The following is a 9,183-nucleotide window of genomic DNA, read 5'->3' on the forward strand; positions in this document are numbered from 1 at the left end:
GATGCTCAACCAACTGAGCCACCCAGGTGCCCCAGCCTGGATGGTTTAAACAACAAACACATATTTCTCTCATCCCTGGAGGCCAGGAGACCTGGTGTCTGGTGAGGGCTGGCTTCCTGCAGACGCCTGCCTTCTCACTGAAGTCTGCAAGGAGAGAGCAAGCTCTCCCACATCTCTTCTTATAAGGGCACTAATGTCATCGTGGGATTACCTTCCAAAGGCCCCATGTCCAAAACCACCACACTGGGGATTAGGGCTTTAATATATGGATTTGGGTGATGCAAACACTCATTCCACAGTACCTATCTAAGACAAATGGGAAAAAAAATAAGACAAATGGGAGAGAACCAGGCATTAACTCTATCTTTCCTGAATGGGTTCTAAGCCAGAGTGACAGTAATTGATGAGGGATATTTTTCCATATGGGACAATTCATAATAATAAAGGAAGAGGAGAGACAAAATTAGAACATCTCCATTTTGTGCTCCTAATGAAATAATGCATCTAGACCATGGTCACCAGTAGCCATCAGATAAAAAGGTGATGGGTAAAGATGTGTCTGCATCCTAATCCCTGAAACCCTTGTTTGGAAAAAGGGTCTCTGTGGATGTAATTCATTACATGAATTTATTCCCAAAATTCAGTTTAATGTGTCTGCATTGCTCCTATCTCTGTCTGTGGTCGTATTGCATGAAAAGGAGGAGGCAACATGACCACAGACACAGAGATAGGAGCAATGCAGCCAGAGACACTGAGGAATGCCACCTGCCACTGAAGATGGAAGAAGCAAGGAAGAATTCTCTCAGAGTCTACACAGAGGGAGGGCCATAATGCCAACACTCTGAGTTTAGACTTCTGGCCTCCAGAACAGTAGAAGAATATATTTCTGGCTCATAAACCACCACGTTTGTGGTAATGTGTTGCAGCAGCCTGCATAACTGGTACAAGCAACTTTGTGAGTGGATCAGGCTGACAGCAGCAGAATTAACTGACCAGTCGTAGCATCAACAACCAGACACCGCATACCTCCGGATCTGACAACAGAGGAAATACAGTCTTACTTATGAAATACTCCTGGGAAAAAAGTTAATGCATATTTAATCAAACTGTGAAATATATGGGACTCCTGGGTGGCTCAGTGGTTGAGTGTCTGCCTTTCGGTCAGGGTGTGATCCTGGAGTCCCAGGATTGAGTCCCACATCAGGCTTTCTGCATGGAGCCTGCTTCTCCCTTTGCCTATGTCTCTGCCTCTCTGTGTGTGTGTCTCTTATGAATAAATAAATAAAATCTTAGAAAAACAAACAGTGAAATATAATGACAGGGACAGAGGAACATGTGAAATGACACAACAGGGATACACTCACAGCCAGATCTAGAACATGGGAGACTCGACAGGGAAACAGCCCAGTTTCCTAAACAAACAAAAATGGCATAGAAAACATAAAGGAAAAAGTATTACAGTCTAAAAAGATATTTTTAAGAAATTAACCAAGAGGCGCAGGAGTGGCTAAGTTGGTTTAGCATCCAACTCTTGATTTTGGCTCAGGTCATGATCTCAGGATCCTGAGATCCAGACACTCAGAGAGGAGTCTGCTTGAGATTCTCACTCTGCCCCTTCTCTCACTTGCGTGTGCTTACTCTCTCTCTCTCTCATGCTCTCTAAATGAATAAATAAAATATTTTAAAAAATAAACAAAGTTAATCAAATGCAATGTATAGCCCTTGGATGCTGGTTTGGGCAAATCAACTATAAAATGGTATTTTTTAGACATTTAAGGGAAACTGATCATGAAGTATATATTAGATAACGTCAATTGGGGGAATATGATAACAGAATTAGTTATCTTTTAAAGTCACCGTATGTTAGAAATGCATAGCATGTATGTGAAGATTAATAGAAAATAATAAGCTGTCTGAGATTTGCTTTAAAATACTCCAGCATGGGCAGCCCGGGTGGCTCAGGGGTTTAGTGCCGCCTTCCGCCAGGGTGTGATCCTGGAGACCCAGGACTGAGTCCCACATTGGGCTCCCTGCATGGAGCCTGCTTCTCCCTCCGCCTGTGTCTCTGCTTCTCTCTGTGTCTCTCATGAATAAATAAATAAAATCTAAAAAAATCATACTCCACCACAAACGACCACAAGTGAGGGACTTCATGAAACCAGAAAGGTGGAATTTTGAAGTGGTCAAGCTGGATGATGAAGTGGTTCACTATCCTTTCTCTCTTTTCTTGCGTATGTTTGAAGTTCTCCGTAATAAAAACATTGTAATAGTAGTGTGGGGCGTAGTTGTAGAAATTAGTGGGCATGTGCTATCATGGGTGAAAATATAAAGCTTTGGGATGCCTGGATGGCTCAGTGGTTCAGTGTCTGCCTTTGGCTCAGGTCATGATCCTGGGGTCCTGGGATCGAGTCCTGCATCGGGCTACCCGCAGGGAGCCTGCTTATCCCTCTGCCTATGTCTCTGCCTCTCTGTGTGTCTCTCGTGAATAAGTAAATAAAATCTTTAAAAAGAGAGAGAGAGAGAAAGATTTGCAGCAAATGTAAAGTCCTGTGACCATTTTTTATGCAGTTTCTTGACAAAGTCGAGGGCATCACACAGAAGGGAAGCCATCTTCCTTCAGGGAAGCTTCTGGGTCCAGCGTCTTGGCTTTCTGGGGCTCTGACTCCGTACAGACTGTAACTCAGAAAACCCAGAAGAGCCGGGGAGGAGTGGGTGCCCACCAGTCTGCCCGCCCTGATGCCTGTGGTGGAACTGGGGCTGATCCTGTACATACTGGCGGTTGTACTTCCAGGTCTGAGTAGGTTGCTCTTTTCTGCCCCCTTTTGGTTAAGCAAGGCCATGGGATTCGTTCTAGAGAAACAGCTGTCGAGGGGAGAGACAGGTGTCTCTCTGCGCTGCAGCTATTCATTGCAGGTGTAAGACCTTTCAGAGCTCTTCTTACTTTTCCCTTCTGGTGTGCTGACCGGCAGCATTTAGGATGGTGGCTGTTTGATCAGCTTGGGTCCCTGAATAACTAAAATGAGAAGAACCCCCTTGTTGACCATGATGCACAGGTGGCCTAAGGGAGAAGTAATCTTGTTTGAAACCACTGCTGTTTGGAGGTTGTTATCACAGTGTAGCTGAGCATATCCTGATGAACACAGTGCCACACGGCAAGCAAACCTACAGGCTACTTGGGAAGAACTCCAATAATAATGATGGCTGATGTTCTGTTGTCACTAGTGTTCTTGTCATCATAATCATCAGTCATCACAGGTACCATCCCCGGAGTGCCTCTGATGTGTGCCAGGCCTGTGGCACCCCGCGAATGCATTGTCTCAGTCACCGCTCACAGCAAACTCCAGAGGCAGAGATTCTTATCCCACGGCCAAGATGAGGAAAGCAAAGCTTAGGAACTCCCACAAACACCCCATTTGCTGTGTGAGAGCTCCTGAAGATGTCATTCGTTCCTTCATATAAAATCCCACGGGATGAATTCTCTTTAGCAATTACAGCAAGAACCCGCCTGGAAAACAATTTCCCCACTCCTATCAAGCACCATTTGAAAGTCCGTACCCTTTGCTCCAGTAATTATTCACTAGCCCAAGCTTGCTGCGGTGGAGTTATATTGCCCGGACAGCAAAATGAATAACAAATTAATTCATTAATTAAAATAATATACAAAAGAAAAAGGAGTTAATGACATTTGATCTTGTCTGTCGAGTTATTGGTGCGTTTCCTTTCTCCAGGCGTTAACGATGCTCCAGGTCCAGCTCCCAGTCTCGCCCCGGGTGGGTGGGGGTGACCGCTCAAGCTCTCAGGCATCTGCCGAGGACCCAGGTGGGTGGCGGGTTGGTCCCCTCCTCCCGCGCTGGGTCCGTTTGCCGCCAGCTGCGTAGCGGTCCGAGTGTCCCCCACAGGAGAGGAGACTGGCAGGATACAGACCCATCCTGAAGCACGTTCAGGACCGTCCGGCTCCGTTCGTTCGGTCGTGCCCGGCGGGGGAGCCTGCGGGTGTGAACCCGAGTCCGGCGGGTGCGCGGCGCCCCCGCGTGGGGCCCCGCGCAACAGCACCGCGCGTTCTCCCGCGTCCGCGTCGACCTAGCCTCGCGGTGCCTGCTGCGCGCCTCGGCCTGTGGGGCCCTCTCCCCGCCCCCCACGGCCCGGCAGGTTCGCCCCGCCACTGCCCCACCAGGCCCGTGCTGCCCGCTCGCCCCCAGCAGCGGCCCGGTCCGCGCTTCCGAGGGTCCTGCCGGGCGCCGCCACTCGCCCTCCCCGCCCGGCCCGCCGGGACCCCGGGACCCCGGGACCCCGGGACCCCGGGACCCCGGGACCTGCGCCCGGGGCGGCGGCCCTACTCCGAGTAGCAGTAGGTCCCGAAGGCCGCCTGCTGGGCTCGTGGGAAGCCGAAGCTGCGCACGCCGGGGTCGGGGAGGCCCCCGCAGCGCGGCCGCGGCGACGTGATGGGGAAGCGCACGCTGCCGTCCGCCAGCCAGCCGCCGTCGCACTGGTCCAGCCCCGAGAACTTCCAGGCGGCGTACAGGTGCCCGACCTTGGCCACCGTGGCCCCGCGCCGCCGGCACGCCGCGTGCGCTTCAGACAGGGTCAGCCGCCCGGGCACGAAGAACACGTGGCCTGGGGAGCGGAGCGCGTCACCCCTGGCCGGGCCGGACCCACCCCAGATCCCCCTCTTCGACCCTCCCCCCGATCCTCCCCGGGCGGAGCCTGTAGCAGAGGCGGTGCCAAAGCAGGCGTGAGCGGGGCAGGGGACGGAGGGAGCCTGGCGGGCAGCGTGGCGGTCGGCACCACGCAGGGACTCCGCGGCGAGCGCCGGCCCCCTCCCGCGGTGCGCATCTCGGCCGCGCAGCGTTCCGCAGACCCCCGGCCCCACATCCTCGTCGGAGCTGCAGCCGGGAGGAGGGGCTCTCATCCCCGCCCCGCCGCCCGCCTGGCACCCTGCGTCCTCACCTGCTGTCATCGAAGTGAAGCAGAAGGCGTCGTAGCGGTCGCGGTGCCGGTCGCGGGGTCCGTAGCTGCGGATCCCCGGCCGCCCCCGGCCGCCGCACGGGGCCCGCGCCGTGAGCACCGGGTAGCGCACGGAGCCCTCGAGCAGCCAGCCCGCGTTGCACCAGTCCAGGCCCTCGGTCCACGCTGGCGGGCAGGGGGACACGAGGTCGCGGGTCAGAGGTGTCCCCGCAGGAGCCTGACCCAAGCTCGCCCCGCAGGGCCGAGGGACTGCCGGGAGAGGCCTGCGCGGGGCCGGTCAGCCGCTCACCCTGGTACAGCTGGGCGTAGGTGGCCAGACGCCCGTCCTGCTCCTCGCACGCCTGTTTCGCTTCATAGTAATTGAACTGGTACCGGCCTCGGCTGGGCTGGTACGGAAACACCACACCTGGGGGAGGCGGACAGCTTAGGGAGAGCCGGCAGACAGGGGAGAGGGTGGGGGACGCAGCCCGGGGAGACCCGAAGAGGAGGGGGCCAGGAACCCAAGGGCCTTACCCTCCAGGCTCAAGGTCAGCGCCACGCTCTCGTCCTCGATGCCGTTGATGAGCTCACAGCGGTACCTGCCCTCGTCCTCCAAGCGCACGCCCTCGATGACCAGGGAGGCGTCCAGCCGATGCCCCCTCCGCATCCTGGCGCGTCCCCCCAGGGGCCCGTAGCCACGGGCGTGCAGGCCGTTGGTGACGAGGATCAGCACTTCCCGGAGCTCCCCGGGCTCCACTTTGCTCCAGCGCACCTTGTAGCTGGGAGGCTGGGCGCCCAGGACGCAGGGCAGCGTGGCCGTGGCCCCACGACGAGAGTGAATGACCTCGTGGATGGGGGGCAGGAGGTAGTGGGGGCTAGGGTGGGGTGCTGAGCAGAGGGGGGCCACAGTGGCAGGAACCCCCTGACCCCCACTACAAGTGCCCATCCAGACCCTGCTCCCCAGACTCCCCCAACCCTCGCCTCCATTGCACACTCACCAAAGGCTCTCCTGGAGCACCTCCAACAGCTGCCCTAGCCACCATCCACACACTTGAAGCCTCTCCCCCACCTTCCCCCAGATTCTGGGCGGGGCTTGGGGTCTTACCTGGGTCCCCCAGGGCTTTGTGGAAGATGGTGAAGGCCCAAGGGAGAAGGAAGTGACAGAGTGCTGGGAGACTGAGCAGGCCTGGCATGATGGGAGTCAGCCCAGCGTGTCTGCAGAGTGCAAAGAGCAGGCATTTCTTGGGACTAAGGGACGGGGAGAAGGGAGCGGGCTTGGAGGTGAACTCCCATTCATTGGGGATCCCTTGGTGTGTGTGGGGAATGTCCAGCTGGAAAGCAAGTGGGCAGAGAAGGCGCCTGGACCGGGCAAAAGGAAGGTGATGGGGAAGGGGCAGTAGCAAACCCCTTTCCCCAGGCCTGGGGGCTGGCTCTCTTCTGCACACCCCCAAGGTCCAGCCTCCCTCCTGGCACCATCCTCCAGCAGAGCCAGAGGACACAGGTTCCTGTCACTCTCCTGCTTAAAGCATTGGCTCCCTTTGCCTTGAGGATAAAGTCCGGTCTCTGGACCAGCTTCCAAGGCCCTCTTGGATCCCGCCTCTCCCAGAGCCTTCCACATCACCTCCTATCCGCTGTGCCTCTGCACTGGCTCCAGACACTAGGCTCCAGACACGTTGGACTGGCTCCCAAAGAAGTCGGATTCACTGTGAGCCTCACCTCCTCTGGGAAATCTTTCCTCTTCCCTGGTCGGCCAGACTGTAGTGCACCGCACCTGCTCTTCGGCTTCCCCTATTGCACTGTCCTGGGCATTCCTCTTTGGAAGTGCTTTTATTAGCAGCTGAACTAACTGTGAATTTGGAAGTAATACCTATGCTCATATAGACTTTATCAGTGAGGTTTCTGGTGATTATACAGTTATAGAAACTAATTCCAAACACAATTGTCTACTTCAGCAGTGGAGTTCCCTTTTCTTTTTCTTTTTTAAAATTTTATTTTATGAAGTAGGCTCCATACCCACTGTGGGGCTCAAACTCATGACCCTGAAATCAAGAGTCGCAGGCTCTAGGGACTGAGCCAGCCAGGCACTCCAATTTTTCACTTCTTTATTGTATCTGTTCTTTATCAACTTGGCCATTTTTTAAAAGATTTTATTTATTTATTCACGAGAGACAGAGAGAGAGAGAGAGAGAGAGGCAGAGACACAGGCAGAGGGAGAAGCAGGCTCCATGCAAGGAGCCTGATGTGGGACTCGATCCCGATCCCGGGGGCTCCAGGATCATCAGTAAACATGAAAATAATAATTCCCACCTATCTCACCAAAAGAACATGCGTAAAATGCTTAAAATCGTGTCTGGTATGTAGTAGGTGCCATGCATGTGTTAGCTATTATCTGCAGCACCCGGCAGAGTTTCTGGCACAATAGTAAGTGCTAAATAAATGTGTGTGCGTGTTAATGAATGAGCCCACAGTAAGGATTCTGGGAAGGAGAGCTGGGACTGGGGGGAAGAAAATACTATAGCTGGGGAGTCAGGCGAAGAACCTTGGGGCTGAGCCCATCCTCCTGCAAATGAAGGCCACGCCCTACGAGGTGGAAGAAATGGGGGCTGTGGTCACAGAGGGCTGGGGGAAGAGGCTGGTGAGCCACGCCCAGCACTTCCCATGTGTACCTTCCATTTACTCCTCTCAGCAATGGCCTAAAGTGGGAAGGATTAGGAATCTCCTTTCACGCCTGCTCAAACAAAGGTGCACAAATTATAGGAGACTTGACTGAGGTCACACAATAAGAGGAGGGTTTCCTGGGATTAGAACCGGATTTAAACGCAGGCTCAAGCTCTTAACCAGTGGTCTGTATTTCTGTATTTCCAAGCAACCCTCACATACCCTCTTTGTAGCCTCTGCAGAGAATGAGAGCTCCCACAGCCCCAGGGCCTACCTGTTAGAAGCCTATCTCTTCACAGAGCTGGGAGCCACAGGGACTGGCAGCTTTGTGGCCTGCTTCAGGAAGAGATTCCAGTGAAGGAGTTGTCTAGCCCCTGGCAGGTTCAAGCACCTTAGAGCTGTGGCACTTGGGCACCTGATCAACGGAGTGGCTCCCTTTGACCTTTGAGGAACGGCTTCTGCCCTGAGCTCGCAGAAGCAGCCAGAGTGCCAAGAACTTTTCCACCTGTCACTGCACTAAGCGAGGCTGAGTGACCAGTGTCCAGCCTGTGACCCGTCACTATATCTGCACTGCTCACCATCCTGGGCCTGGGGAAGGTGTGGGGCTTGGGACCAGGGGTGGGGACCCCCAAAAGGGATAGAGTAAAGGAGGCATCCAGGAAGGTTTACCTGGAGGACTGTGGAGGATGGGGTGCCTTGTTTCTTCTAGATGCTCTTGGCCCGGAGAAAGAGCAGACTGGCTGGCAGGGATGAAGATGTTGGGCCGCTGTGTGTGAGGATCAAGTGCAGATGAGCTCACAGACCCATGGTCAAGCTCCCGCTGTCTCCGATTTTCCACATGGGCCTCATCCAAGCAGCACCCCCTCCTCTTGCCCCACAAAGTCCTCACCTCTGTCCTCTGGAGGCTGGGTGCGCATTGCCTATGGGAAGAGACTCTCAAGGTGGGAGCCAGACTTCCAGGACCTCTAGCTGCTTCAAGACACTGGCCCCTTCTGTCCAGCCCCCTGTCTGTCCTTTCCTTCTCTGACCCCACCCCATCGGAAGCACAATTTCCCATTGTCTCTGTCTTTCTCTCTATTGTTGAATAACAGGGGCCCTTTCTTTATCCTGGCAACGAATGGCAACGAAATGTCAACAGCTGGGGATGTGGGATGCAGGACCGGCTGGCACACACCACCGGAAAACGACCCGGGTAGGGGTAAGCTCAGAACAGAACAGATATCCCCAGGGAAAGAGAATGAGGGTGGGGATGGTGGTTGGTGAGAAGGTGGAAATGGGGCCCCTCCCATACTCCAAGCTTCAAGCCTCTGAAGAGCTGTGTGGTGTGAGGCCAGGGATGGCTGGGCTCCATGGGGGGCCAGGGTCAATGGTTGGAATTGCAGTGGGAAAGATGGCAGGCGACAGCAAGGAGGGGTTTCTGTGCCTGGGAGGAAAATGGGAATTTCTGAGAAGGACTTTGGAAAGGTCTTCAGATAGAGGTCAGCTTATTCATCCTGCCTCCTGTAGTGTAAATTCTCCAGAGAAAGGAGGTCCTTAACCTCACGTGGTGGGACTACACCCCTCCACTGTCTCCCCTGGAGT

The 9,183-nt window shown here is 54.6% G+C and overlaps 1 protein-coding gene across 1 annotated transcript; it reads right to left on the minus strand.

Annotated features, from left to right (window-relative positions):
- Positions 1–2,527: 2,527 nt before the first annotated feature.
- Positions 2,528–8,631, minus strand: HAPLN2 (hyaluronan and proteoglycan link protein 2). The gene is made up of 7 exons (XM_038543000.1): positions 8,492–8,631; positions 8,272–8,368; positions 6,050–6,159; positions 5,479–5,832; positions 5,255–5,371; positions 4,948–5,130; positions 2,528–4,614 (listed from the first exon to the last, which is right to left on the minus strand). The coding sequence occupies exons 1-7, from the start codon at positions 8,517–8,519 to the stop codon at positions 4,334–4,336; spliced, it is 1,170 nt and encodes a 389-aa protein (XP_038398928.1). The 5' UTR covers positions 8,520–8,631; the 3' UTR covers positions 2,528–4,333.
- Between the last annotated feature and the right edge of the window lie 552 nt (positions 8,632–9,183).

The sequence above is a fragment of the Canis lupus genome, chromosome 7 (genome assembly GCF_011100685.1).
Source record: "Canis lupus familiaris isolate Mischka breed German Shepherd chromosome 7, alternate assembly UU_Cfam_GSD_1.0, whole genome shotgun sequence".
Taxonomy (NCBI): domain Eukaryota; kingdom Metazoa; phylum Chordata; class Mammalia; order Carnivora; family Canidae; genus Canis; species Canis lupus.

Bases quoted from the DNA above. Each gene is read 5' to 3' on its own strand.
- HAPLN2 (XM_038543000.1), bottom strand. From the start codon at position 8,519: ATGCGCACCCAGCCTCCAGAGGACAGAG. The intron at 5,833-6,049 runs GTAAGACCCCAA...CCCTCTGCTCAG, and splicing joins CAAAGCCCTGGGGGACCCAG to CACCCCACCCTAGCCCCCAC. The intron at 5,131-5,254 runs GTGAGCGGCTGA...CCTGCCCGCCAG, and splicing joins CTACGCCCAGCTGTACCAGG to CGTGGACCGAGGGCCTGGAC.